The sequence below is a fragment of the Ursus maritimus genome, unplaced genomic scaffold (assembly GCF_017311325.1).
Source record: "Ursus maritimus isolate PB19 unplaced genomic scaffold, ASM1731132v1 scaffold_22, whole genome shotgun sequence".
NCBI lineage: Eukaryota > Metazoa > Chordata > Mammalia > Carnivora > Ursidae > Ursus > Ursus maritimus.
In genome coordinates this window covers 25,112,680-25,126,198 of record NW_024424675.1, presented here as the reverse complement: position 1 = coordinate 25,126,198, position 13,519 = coordinate 25,112,680, and the positions used below count along the sequence as shown (strand labels likewise).

The 13,519-nt window shown below is 36.2% G+C and overlaps 1 protein-coding gene across 2 annotated transcripts in view; it reads left to right on the top strand.

The window, feature by feature from the left end:
• Positions 1-13,519, top strand: part of LOC103669803 (ubiquinol-cytochrome-c reductase complex assembly factor 1) — a 92,497-nt gene that overhangs the window by 16,153 nt on the left and 62,825 nt on the right. The window contains exons 3-4 of one of the 2 annotated variants that reach the window (XM_008698157.2): positions 5,729-5,824; positions 7,159-7,266. In XM_008698157.2, coding sequence (XP_008696379.1) covers positions 5,729-5,824; positions 7,159-7,266 — 204 coding nt within the window. The remainder of the gene's footprint in view (positions 1-5,728; positions 5,825-7,158; positions 7,267-13,519) is intronic. The other variant, XM_008698158.2, reaches the window with a different exon arrangement.

The following is a 13,519-nucleotide window of genomic DNA, read 5'->3' as shown; positions in this document are numbered from 1 at the left end:
CCCCCCCCCCCCCCCCCCCCCCCCCCCCCCCCCGCTCATGTGCACGTGCGCGCTCTCTCTCTCTCTCTCTCAAAACCGCAAAAATAAATAAATTAAATCTTAAACACTAATTCATTCCATCCCACCCCTGGCAACCACATTTCTGCTTTCTGTTTCTATGATTTAGGCTATTTTGGATACTACATATGAGTGGAATCATATAGTATTTGTCCTTTTGTGACTTTTGTTGCTTAGCATAATGTCCTTAAGGTTCATCCATGTTGTGGCATGTGACAGGATTTCACTTTTTTAAGGCTGCATAATTTCCCATTATATGTATACACCACATTTGCTTTATCCATTTTGATGGACATTTGGGTTGCTTTCACATCTTGCCTATTGTGAATAATGCTGCACTGCTGTAGTGTGCAAATGTCTCTTCAAGGTCCTACTTTGAATTCTTGTGGATGTATACCCAGAAGTGAGATTATGCATTATGTGGTAATTCTACTGATGGTTCTTGACTGCCGTAATCATTACTGTGGTTTTGTATAATGATGATTTTCTATTTCCATCATGACTGCTATATTTATTGCTTGGAATTCTACTGTAAAGAAGAGCTGCTACTTCTCCATTTATTTATCCAATTATTTATATCAGTATGAGCTCATAGATGTTTACTTCCCTCTGTGAGTTGTAATTCATCTTGCTTTTTATTAATTTTGTGGATCAAATTGTCCCAGGTTTGGCTCTTAGGAACTCATTCAAGTTCCTTTCTACATGCTTTCATCATTTTTGAACATTCTTTATTTCCTAGCACCACAAGATGTTTCAAGTTCATGTTGTATTTTCTTTGCTTTAGCCTTAGATTCAGCAATTTCTCTAAGGAACCTTGGTTCCTTTAACTGGAGAATGGTATTTGGAATGTGTAGAAATTAAGATATTGTGCTTAGTGTGCAGAGCATATGTCACTGGCCTCTACTTAGGTTTTTGAAAGCAGCTTGATATAGGGGAAAGAAGATAGCTCTGAATATATGTTTAATCCGTTATTTAAAAAAAGAACTTTTCTTCTTTGGGCCTTAGTGTCCTCATTTCTAAAATGGGAGAAAATAGTATCAACTCTGCAAAGTTGTTGTCAGATAATTTAAGTAAAACATCAAACATATAGGTGCAGGGCATATAGGAGATCTTCAATAAGTTGTAATTGCTGTTTTTGTTGCTATATGTGTGTTCATGCTATTTGGGTGAATTTTATCCTTACTGTATAAACTGAAACTTAAAAAATTGTCCTAAAACCACCTCAAGTTGCAAGCTTTCCCTGGGTCTTAGTTTCCTCATCTGCGAAGTGAAAAGGTTGGACTTAGATCTTTGAGATTTCTTCCAGCTCAAGTGTTGTTATTCTGAGTTACTCCTTAGTTCTTCAGTTGCTTCTTCTCCAAGCTAAACAGCCTCAATTCATTTTAACCTTTCCACTAGGACCTTTTATTCATCTCTTTGATCATTCCTGTGGTTCTTTTCTGGACCTTCTCCAGATTGTCTTTTTATTTAAAAAAAACCCAAAAAACCCCAAAAAAACCCACAACAAAAAAAAAAAAATTGAAAAAAAATCCACCTAAGTTTTATTGAGTGCCGACTCCATGCCCAGAATGATCTTGAGCAATGGGACAGAAAATAAAAGAAGTATAAGGTAGACTATGCCCTGGTAGAGCTTATAGTTTTTCTAAAAGGACCAGTTACATATTCCATGATGTTCCAGAATTGCTGGAGTCCTTCCTTCCTTCTTCCTTCCTTTTTTTCTTTTTTCCTTTCTCTTCCTTTCCCCACCCCACCCCTCCCTTCCCTTCCTCCTCCTTTCTTTCTTTTGGATCAGGGAGGTCTCTTTACTTTCAGAACCTTTCTGAAAGCAAAAAAAAAAAAAAAAAAAAAAAAGGGGGTCAAATCTTATATTTAAATGAGGGGCTGCCTGCAAGAGTTTATCATTGGAGTTGTCTGGAATAGGTCTTTGCATTTATGTTATGCATTATAGTTTGCTTATCTTTTTCACATACACTTTTTTATTTGGTTCTCAAAACAAATTTATGATAGGCAGAGCTGGGGCTTCTGCCTCCATGCTTTTCTCTTCCATTCTACTGCACTCCCTCCACTTTGACTTCTCACCTCCTTTGTCCTGCCCACTTCTTAAGGCTTCTTTGTGAAGTCTTTTTGGATGACTGTATGTAATTCTTTTCGCCTCCAAATTTCTATAGTTTACATAGTTTATTATATACCTTTAAGCATTTTTTGTACATTTTATTGAAGTATAATAAAAATATAAAGGCATAAATCGTAAGTGCACAGCCCAATGAATCATTACAAAGTGAACTAACCAGCACCCAGATCAAGAAATAGAACCCAAGAAGCTCCTTGAGCCCCCCAGTCACTACCCATAGCCAAGGTTAACCGCAGTCTTCACCTTGAATATCATAAAATAGTTGCGTTTTAAATATACAGTATGTACTCTGTATGTTTGCTTCATCAGTATTGCTCTGTGTAGTACTAGTTTATTCATTCTTGTTGTGTAGTATTTTATTATATAAATATACCATGACTCATTTATGTATTGATGGGTGTTTGGATTGTTTCCAGTTTGAGCTGTTAGTAACAGTGCTGCTATGAGCATTCTTGTACATGTTTTTTGGTGAACATATGTACACATTTCTTTTGGGGTATATACTTAGAAGTGGAATTGCTGAGTTTTCTAGAATGTGCATACATTCAGCTTACGTAGATATTGCCAAATAATTTTCCAAAGTGATTGTACCATTTACACTCCCACCAGCAGTGTATGAGAGTTCTGGTTGCTCTGCATCTTTGCTTAACACTTCTGTGTGTGTGGGGGGGGGCAGTATATGATCTTTAACCATTTTATTTATTTTATTTTTTATTTTTATTTTTTAAAAGATTTATTTATGAGAGAGAGAGTGCACGAACAAGGGGAGGGGCGTAGGGAGAGGGAGAGAGAGAATCTCCAGCAGACTCCACTGAGTGCCAAGCCCTGATACAGGGCTTGATCAGACGACCCTGAGATCATGACCTGAGCTGATCAAGAGTTGGATGCTCAACCCACTGAGCCACCCAGGTGCCCCTTTTACCATTTTGAAATGTGATATTTGGTTCCATTTCTTGTGTAGTGAGTCTTCTTTCTGTTCTCCATAAAACTATGAGCTGCTTGAGGATAGGGATTGTTTGTATCCTAAAACCTCACACAAAGACTGGCATATTGTGGGCATTAAATAAAGATTGGGTGAATGAAGCACATATACATGGCGTGTATGTAGATAAAGACAAGAAGGAAATAATAAGAAATAACCATATAAGTGGTTGAGTTTGTTCATTCAACAAATATTGGAGTGTTTCCCATATCTAACACACTGCATTTGATTCTGGTAATATGCCTAGTTTCTACCCTCATGGATCTTTTTGGTAGTGGTGATAGAAAATAAGCAAGTTTCATAAACATATAATTATACATTATAATGAGTACTGTGACTGAAATGAACAGGCTACTGCTATGATGGAGAATGATGGGATGATAAACTATTTTAGATAAAATGGTCAGAGAAAGCCTCTTTGAAAAAGTGACATTTGAGTATTTCAGGGTATTTTTTTTCCTTGTACAAAAAGTTGTTTATTGGTATCTCTTCAGTTTAAAGAAAGGAAAAATTGGGGCACCTGGGTGGCTCAGTTGTTAAGCATCTGCCTTCGGCTCAGGGCGTGATCCCAGGGTCCTGGGATTGAGCCCCACATCAGGCTCCCTGCCCCGCTGGGAGCCTGCTGCTTCCTCTCCCACTCCCCCTGCTTGTGTTCCCTCTCTCGTTGGCTGTCTCTCTCTCTGTCAAATAAATAAATAAAATCTAAAAAAAACAAAAAAGAAATAAAGAAAGGAAAAATTGTTGTCTTTAAAGGTCAAGGGAATCTTTTTTGGGGGGCAAGAACAACAAATAGTAAATGTGTGTATTCATAAATATGTGTAGGTATGGGGAAACAAGGTGTTGTTCTTGGGACTAGATACCTAGGTACTGCAATAGTTCAAATAGTGTTAAATGTTAACTTATGAATAATGGTAGGACAGAAATGTAGCAGTCGATGAGACAATCACACAGGAATCCATTGGTTACTCCTGGAGCTATGGGAGAAGAGAAGGATCATGTAATCTAGTAAAAGAGAGTTTGCCCCAAAGCATGGCTAGTTGGAATTGTCCGTTGTTCTTTGAACCTGTTTGAGTGCTTTGTGTTCTAGATAAACCATTATATTGATGTATGTAATATAATGGGACGTGTTCTGTGTTTAGTCTGTTTTACAAAGCCTGCTTAATACCTATGAATTAAAGCATAAGTGTTCTTAGGACTGACCAGGAAAATCCTAACTAATTTTTTTATATCCGTATTTGGAAAGAAAAGTAAATAACTGTCAATTAGAAATTCTGTTTTTCCCTCATTAGGATTAAAGAAAAAAAAATCATTTTTATTTCATGTTTTCCCTCTTTTCTTGGAGTAAACCAGAATTGAAGGGGTAACCCTCCTTCTGCTCCCTCACCCATAATTCTGTTAACAAAATAACTCTTTAATTTCTGTATGTTTCTTTTAGAGATGCCCATATGCATTTATGTTTTTACCTATAATTTTATACATACAAGTGTTTTCATGTTGCCAACAATAATGAGCCTTAGGACTTTGGGTGATAATGATGTGTCAGGGTAGGTTCCATCTATTGTAAGAAATGTCCTGTTCTGCTGGGGGATGCTGATAGTGGAGGATGTGAGTGTATGAAGAAGGGGTTTATGGGAGTTCTTTGTACTTCCTGCTCAGTGTTGTTGTGAACATAAAACTGTTTTAAAAAATAAAATGTATTTAAAAAAATCTCAATGACTACCTGATTTTCCATTGAGTGACTTTACCGTAATTTAATTAACCGTCTTATTGGACTTTTTTCCCCCCCAGTTTTCACTCTTGTGAATAATGCTGCAGTGAGGCTCTCTTACATGAAATTTTTTTCCCTTGGGAATTTGTTTTCAAAACTGTGTTTATTGGTCTTAATTTTAATACCAACCTAATAGTGTTATGGTGAGTATTAAAGAAGGCAGTATATGTAAGGCACTTAGCATAGTACCTGGCACGTGATGATTGTAAATAATGGCTATTTTATTGCCAAAATGCATTCAAGTGCAATGAGAACATAAAAGGAAGGCAATTCTGATCTGAACAACAATGTTGGTGGTGATGGTGATGATGGCAGCTTCTATTTATTATTTTGTGGAAATTACTTTACATGTGTTATCTTCAATCCTCCCTGCAACTGAGGTTCAGTAAATTGCTCATGGCCACCCAGCTTATATGTGGCAGAATCAGGCTTTAAACTTAAAATTGACTGTTAAGAGTCCCCTCCCCCCCATATACCACACTGCTGCCATTGTTTAGGTAGGTCTTTACTGCAATTCTAGTTCCTAGAGTTGACTCAGATGTATTTAGTTCCAGGTTTCCAGAACCGAGTCCTTTTATTTATTCAGGTAGCCAACAGATGTTTATTGAGTACCTACCAGACACAATTTTAAGTGCCCATCTTGGATTCTTTTGGTGATCAGATCACCAGGAGCTACGTTAAGCAAGGTTGGAGAGATTCTGTAGTCTTAATTTTGAAGCAGCTCTACTCAGAGTAACTGTCCAAGTGAATGCTCTCTGTTGCTTACATCTTTTTTTTTTTAATCCCCCAGTGGCCTCAGGTGAGCCAGTCCCTAGAATGTGGTGGATCAGAACAGATTCATGGGATAGATGTTCAGAGGAGTAGGAAGTATCACACCACAAATAAGGTGAGAATTATTAGTGTTTTCTACATTTATAGACTGCTTTCACACAGGTGTTCTTATTTGAACCTCAGCAAAATGGTTAGCTGGATGAGGCAAGGAATTTTATTGAATGCAGAAGGTGAGGCTCATGGAAGTAAGTGACTTGCCCAAGGTCACGAAGATAAGCGACAGACCAACTGAATATTTGAACCTAAGGCTTCTGATCCTGTGCCCTGTATTTCTTCTGTTGTACTGTCTTGCTTAGAAAACCCTTTAGAGAAAACAGTTGTTACGGATTTTTTATATGTTAAAAGTAGTGTAAAGATTTTTGTATGTTAAACATGTTTGAAGTAATATTTAACTTTTGGAGAATTCCTTATTGATTATATAGCTTGCCTTCATTTGGAGAGGCTTAACATTAGAATAGGTTTTTCTTGGAGTTTATTTGCAAACTACAAGACTTGTATCTTCTATAGTCATTAATAAAATGTGTTATACTAAAAAATACGAGTTTAGGAACACTTATTCAGTGCTTGCTTTGGTCAGTTTTGATTTTGAATGACTTTTGACTGCTTTCAGACAGTAGTTTTCTTTCCTTTTCCTGTTATGCTAAAAACATAGAGCATTCCACTTCTCAGAATTCTTCTTTGGGAGGTAAGGGTCAATGTTTCCTGTTAAAAGTACTCTTTTCCATAGAACTTTTATTCTGATAGCCCAAATCTGTCATTTCCTAGACATGGGTTCATAGGCATATAGTCAGTGAGGTGGCTCTGAAACTTGAAGGACACCTATTAGAGTTCCAGATATATTTGCACTGAGTGATAAGATGCCCAGAAAAATGAGAATTAAAAATTCTAGGTGAAAAAAAATCTAAGCAATAAAAAAATACCCTTAGATCTAATAAGAAACAAAAGCATTCTATTTTTGAACATTATTTTGTGGGGTGCCTGGGTGGTGCAGTCGGTTAAGTGTCTGACTCTTTGTTTTGGTTCAGGTCATGATACTCAGGGTGGTAAGATCGAGCCCTATGTCAGGCTCCACACTCAGCAAGGAGTCTGCTTAAGACTTTCTGTCTAGGGGCATCTGGATAGCTCAGTTGGTTAAGTGTCTGTCTTTGGCTCAGGTCATAATTCTAGGGCCCTGGGACCGAGCTCTGCATGGGGCTCCCTGCTCAATGGGGAGTCTGCTTCTCCCTTTCCCTCTGCCCTGCCCCTTCCCCTGTTCATGCTCTTGCTCTCAAAAAAAAAAAAAAAAAAAAAAGTTTTTCTCTCCCTATTCCCCACCTAAAATAAATAAATAAATCTTAAAAAAAATTTTTTTTTGTAACTGATTTTGTCCCTTTCTTTTTGATGAAATAGCTTTCTACTACCAAGGATTCTCCACAGCCTGTTGAGGAGAAGGTTGGTGCCTTCACGAAGATAATAGAAGCCATGGGATTTACAGGACCTTTGAAATACAGTAAATGGGTAAATTCTTTTTAAATTCTTCTCATTTTCTTTTTGGGCTTTGTGCTTTCTGCTCCTTATAGATTTTTTTTTAAAGCTTCTGCTTTGCTTTTGTGAAATTCATACATTATTTTGAGAGCTTCAAAATGTATTGTTCCTCCCTCACCCTCTCATTCTGAGTCAGATCTATGTAATATGCAGGTCTGGAATACTGTCGCTGTTCCCTTAACTTGATTTCCTTAGAAATATCTCAGTACAGGCTAAGCCAGTGAGACTGGGCTTTCCAGGCTCTTGCTACGTGATACGCCATACAAATGAGTTCTAAGGAAGTAGATGGGCCATATGTTCTGATGGGTAGCATTCTTAAGGAAATATTACTCTCTGATGAATCCTTTTTCATAAGTGATCTTTTTCACTAGGTCATTAGAGTGACTTTTTTTTTTTAGAGTGACTTTTGTTAAAATTTTACTAATAACCTTTTTAAAATTAATCAATTTTGTAATTTATTATAATTCTTTTTTATGGAGGGATATTTGCTAGCTGTGTCATTCCTAGTCAAGTCTTAGCTTAGCATATTTTTTGCTTTATAGTCATTGCTATAAATGAATGAATGTCTTCTCTGCATCAGGTGCATATTGCCCCTGGGTTTTTATAACAATGCCTCTAACCAATTAAAGTAATAAAATATTAGCCCAGTTATCTCCTGGTGCTAGCATTTCTCTCTAACTTCTGCTATAAAGCCTTTAATGCTTTTCAAGGTTGCTAGAATGTTGGATAAGCCTAATCAGTCGTTAAGTTATATGTTAATCAAAGCAAGTCATCACAAAGCAGTAGGGAGGACTTTTCTAGAGAACATCATAGCTTTGCCCCAAATGATCAAATAATGCCAGTTATACCATTTTAGCAGGATAGATTCAAATTAGAATTTTAGTTTTATTACAGACTTTACTTGTAGTTCTCCTTGCAATGTCTGGTTCTCTTCCTAACAGTTCTCACTGCAGCCAAGTATAGGCTTCTCTCTATAATGTCTTTTTTATATAAATTCTGAAAAGCAAATGGTGATTCTGCAAACATTTTGTTTTCACGGGGCTTTGAAAAGTATAGAAGAAAACACATATTACTAGGTAATGATGTTCTTGAGAGCCTAAGGTTATGAAGTGCCTTCTTAATCATCAGTGAAATATTAGTTATATTCATTAAAGTTATCTTTTTTACATCTTAATCTTTTGGCAAATGATAATCATTGGTATATTGGGTAATGATTTTAACAAGAATCTTTCTTATGAAAAAAAGGTTTGTGATTATGGCATTTGGATTCAAAAACTTAAAAAAACGTGTTTTGTTTGAAAATTAGAAATTAGGGGCGCCTGGGTGGCACAGCGGTTAAGCGTCTGCCTTCGGCTCAGGGCGTGATCCTGGCGTTATGGGATCGAGCCCCACATCAGGCTCCTCCGCTAGGAGCCTGCTTCTTCCTCTCCCACTCCCCCTGCTTGTGTTCCCTCTCACTGGCTGTCTCTATCTCTGTCGAATAAATAAATAAAATCTTTAAAAAAAAATGAAAATTAGAAATTAATTAAAAGAAAAGGGAAATGAGAGCAGAAAGAAAAAAAGGAAAAATTTACTGTTTTATTCATTTCTTGATGGTTGAGTTCCACTTGGTTGCTACCATTGCTTTGTCTAGTCTGTTTTTTTATGATTCCAGAGGGAAAGTTGGCTACCATTTGGAGGATTACTAAATCATCAGGAAAATTTCTTCACTGTTGTAGTTTAAGTTAGCCTTTGATTTTTCTTGGTTCCTTTGTGACCTCAACTAAGTACTTAATATTTGCATTTTAAAAGGCTTTGTGATGTGGCAGTGTTTACTTTCTGTAACCTTCATTTTTTAATTTGTGACATCAAAACATCAAAGTATGCCATTCTAGTATAAGTTGGATAGGAAAACATAGGTGTAACTTCCCATTTTAAAAGATTGCAGGCCTTGGGTGCCTGGGTGGCTCAGTTGGTTAAGCGTCTGCCTTCAGCTGGGGTCATGATCCTGGGGTCCTCGGATCAAGTCCGAGCAGGGAGTCTGATCTGAGCAGGGAGCCTGATTCTCTCCCTCTGCTGCTCTCTTTCTCTCTCTGTCAAATAAATAAATAAAAAGAAAGATTGCAAGCCCTTTTCAGTAAGTGTTGACTCAGGTATCAATGACTAGACACGTGTATTGGATTGCACTAGAAAGATCTTTGAGTTTTGTGTTTTCACATGCCTTTCATTAGGGAGTAAAATATCTGCTTGACATCAGCAGTATCAACCTTCTTTCCTCCATTTTTTTCTGTAACGTTTTCATATGTAGTTTCATTTTTCTTCTAGATTCATATTTAGGAATTTAAATGTAGCTTTTCCTTACCTGTTTGTCCTGAAATAACCATTCTTTTCCATTATCTTTATGTAGTGATATCAGGTAAGACAAGGACAGCATTTCCCAGGTTCAGTCACATGTCATAGAATAGGCAGTTTCCAGGTTAGCATAAAGCCAAAAAATTATTTCTGTTCTAAAGGACACTGACAAACTGGAATGCTTTCAAAAGTGGGCAGTGAGCCTTGTGAAGGCTTCAGGAGCCGTTTTGAATGAAGAGTGGTGGAAGGAAATAGGGATGCTTACCCTGGAAAAGAGAAGACATGATGGTTCTTCTCAGGTATTGGTTAAAAAAAAAAAAATGAAGAGACTTAATCTAACTAAGGTATTCCACTGGGCAGTGAATGTTTCATGAATGTTACATGAAGCAGATTTACATTCATAAAACTCTAACAAGAACTGTCCTTCAGGGGGATAGGTAACCTCCCAGGGTCATTGGACTTGTTTGAACAGTGGCCCAGATGGTTGACTGTGAATCAAGAATGCTGTAGAAGGAATTCCAGTACAGAATAGAAGGTTCAAATGACTTCAAAGCCCCTTCAGCTCTCACACAGCTGTTAGTGCAAACCTTTTACTGCATTCATTTTTCATCCTGTAAGATGACACAAGATGCATCAGTCAGTGGGAGAGCTAATTTTCATTTCTTAAAGCTGTCTGAGGTGCTTGTGTTTTCATCAGGGACACTGATGAAGTCTTCCAAAGTTAGAATGAAATAAACATGAAGTGTTCTGAGAACCAGAACAATTTGTATTGACTGGGTGGAATTTAGTCCACCTACCTCTTTAACTTATATTAATGCATGAATCTTGGAAGAAATTCTTTCCCCAAGTTGTTATTTCCAGTCCCTCTGTGATGGTCTTAGGGGACTTGCTTTAGACATTTGTCCAGGAAAGTGGCTCACCCAAGTATAAAGGCTTGGCTTCACTGCAGGAAAAGTGAGGAACTATAAAATGCTCCTGATTGCCACATTATGAGCAGTGTATAAATACACTGGCCAATCTGGTGAGGTCTTCATTATTTGTAAAGAAGGCTTTCTTCATGAACATGTTGTGGGGGAAAACCTTCTCAAGGGAAGATTTGGGTTTTGGTGGCAAATCTGCCTTTCTCAGGCAGAATGATTATGAACCTAGAGGACTCTCTGTGTGAGACTCTGAAGGAAACTGTGGAGTTAGAAAAAAAATCAAGAAATAGGCCATTAGGAATTTTACTTAAAATTGTAAATGTGTTGACATTTAGATACCAGTACCCATATTTGACAGATATTAATTTTTGCCATATTTGCTTTAGCTTTATTTTTTCCAAGATAAACTTTTACAGAAAATAAACAAGCCCATTTCTCCTTTCTTCTCTTTCTTTCTCCACCGAGATAATTACTATTCTAAAGTTGTTTTTTGTCATCCTCGTGTACATTTTTGTTCTTTTACCACTCATATATCATCCGTAAACAACATACACACTATTCTATATTGTATTCATAATAACTATGTAAGTGATATCTCACTTTTCAACCTGTTTTTATTAGTAAACATTATGTTTTTGAGTGGAGATCTGATTTTTTTCACTTCAGTTGCTGAATAGCTTCACATTGTATAATTAAATTACAGCTTAACTGTTCCTCTACCAAAGACAGTTGTTTTAGCTTTTTCATAATGACAGTACTTTTAAATTGTGTAGGAGTTTCTTGAGAGAGAGATGGAATTACTGGGTACTAGTCTATGAATATTTTTAACTATTAAATTATATTCATCAGTTGTTCTGTCAGTTTATACGTCCATCAGTTAGGGTTTAAAGGTTCAGTATCATTTCCAACACTTGATACTGTCAAACTGTTTAATGTTTACCAATTAGATGGTGTGAAATGGTATTTTTGCATTCCTCTGGTTACTGATAAAGTTGAGTGTCTTCTCCTATGTTTACAGGCAAAAAAAAAAAAAAAAAAGGTCAATGTGTCTATAGTTGAGGTAGGCCATAAGCTTCATGAAAACAGGAGTTTTTGACTTCTTTGTTTACTGCTGTATTCCCAACATCCAAATCCACATCAAGTACTGAGTTAGGTACTCAATAAACTGTTGACTGAAGTGAAGAGCTAACAGATGTCCTAAACTCCCTGTCTTGAGGATAGAAATAGGCCGGTCAAAGCCAAAGCATTTGGATAATGATATTAGGATATCATTAGTTTGATGATGGTAGAGACCAGTACTTCCCAAAATGTGTTCTATGTCAGATGCTTCCTAGAGCTGCAGATGTTTACAAAGTTAAAGAGGCTTTTTTTTCAGCCTGCTGATATGGGGAATTACACTGATTGATTTGTGAATGTTGAATCAGCTTTGCATTCCAGGGATAAATCCCAGTTGGTTGTGATTTGTTGTCCTTTTAAAATATTGCTGGATTTGATTTGTTAATATTTTGTTAAGGATTTTTGCATCTATTCATGAAGGCTGTGGTTCTGTAGTTTTATTTTCTTCTAATGACTTTGGTTTTGGTATCAGGGTAATATTGGCCTTATAGAAAGAGCTAGGAAGTGTTCATCCCTCTTGTTTTCTGGAAAAGTTTATGGAGATTTAGTATTTCTTCAGATGTTTGGTAGGAACGTTGAATGATGTTTAGTGATGCCATCAAGCATGGAGTTTTCTTCAGAGAAGGTTTTGTTTGTTTGTTTGTTTGTTTTTGGTCACAAATCCCGTTTCTTTAGTAGATACAGGGCTATTCATGTTATTTATTCTAGGGAGTTTTGGTAATTTGTCCATTTTCTCTAATAATCACATCTGTTGTCCTAAAGGTGCTCATAATAGTCTCTTATTATTCTCTGAGTATCTTTAGGGTATGTTTTGATACCTTCTCTGATTCTTGATACTGCTAATTTTTATCTTCTCTGTTTTTTCTTTTTTCCTTGATCAGTTCTATTAATGTTTTATCAATTTTACTGATATTATTGAGGAACTGGCTTTGGCTTCTTTGATTTTCTGTGCTATTTTTCTGTTTCCAGTTTTATGATCTCTGTTATTATATCATTCTTTCTGCTTGCTTTTAGGTTTAATTTGCTCTGCTTTTTTAGTGTCTTACTGTAGGTGTTGTTTAAATTGGCTTCTAATGCTGATTTATTCCCTTGTAGATATATCTGTTTTTGTTGTTTTGTGTTTATTCTGTTTTCCCCTATATGAGCTTTACTCTGAAAGCCTTGAAAATATGACAGACCTCAAATTAGCAAAGAAAAAAATCTTAATTACAATTAGAGACATAATCCTTCTTTAATTTATTCTGGGTACTTCTGCCTATTAGAGACACTGCTGTTTTGACCCTACAGTGTACTGAGAAATGAGCATTATATATAGTATTGGATATAGTATATTTCTGGTGACTATGAACCTTAATAACATAGCTTTACTAAAATTCTAGATTGTTTTTTCTTCAGTTCCTATTTCATTCTGTTTGTGCATTTTTTTTAGTCTGCATATTTGAGTTTGTAATTTTCTATCATTTTAAGAAAAAATAAGCTGCTATAAAGGCTTTCGTGCATGGCCTAATTTATTTCATTGTATCCTTAAGGAAATATTTTGAAAGTCCTTAGAAATACTTCCTTACTTTAGCACTGAGTTGGTCCTCGGACCTACAATTTAACTGTTAAAAGAATTTATTTTTCACTTTTAGATTTATTTTTTATGGAGGTATAATGTATATACGGTAAAATATACACACCTTAAGTATACAGTGAATAAATTAAAACCACCACTCAGATCCAGATTCTAAGAGAATTCTTAATGCTTTGGGGAATAGTAAAATATTGACCCTTTTACTATATTTTGCATTCATTAAGAACCCTTATTTGTAAGCACGGTCTTCTCTTATTCAACAAACTATAAAACTAGGGAGAATACA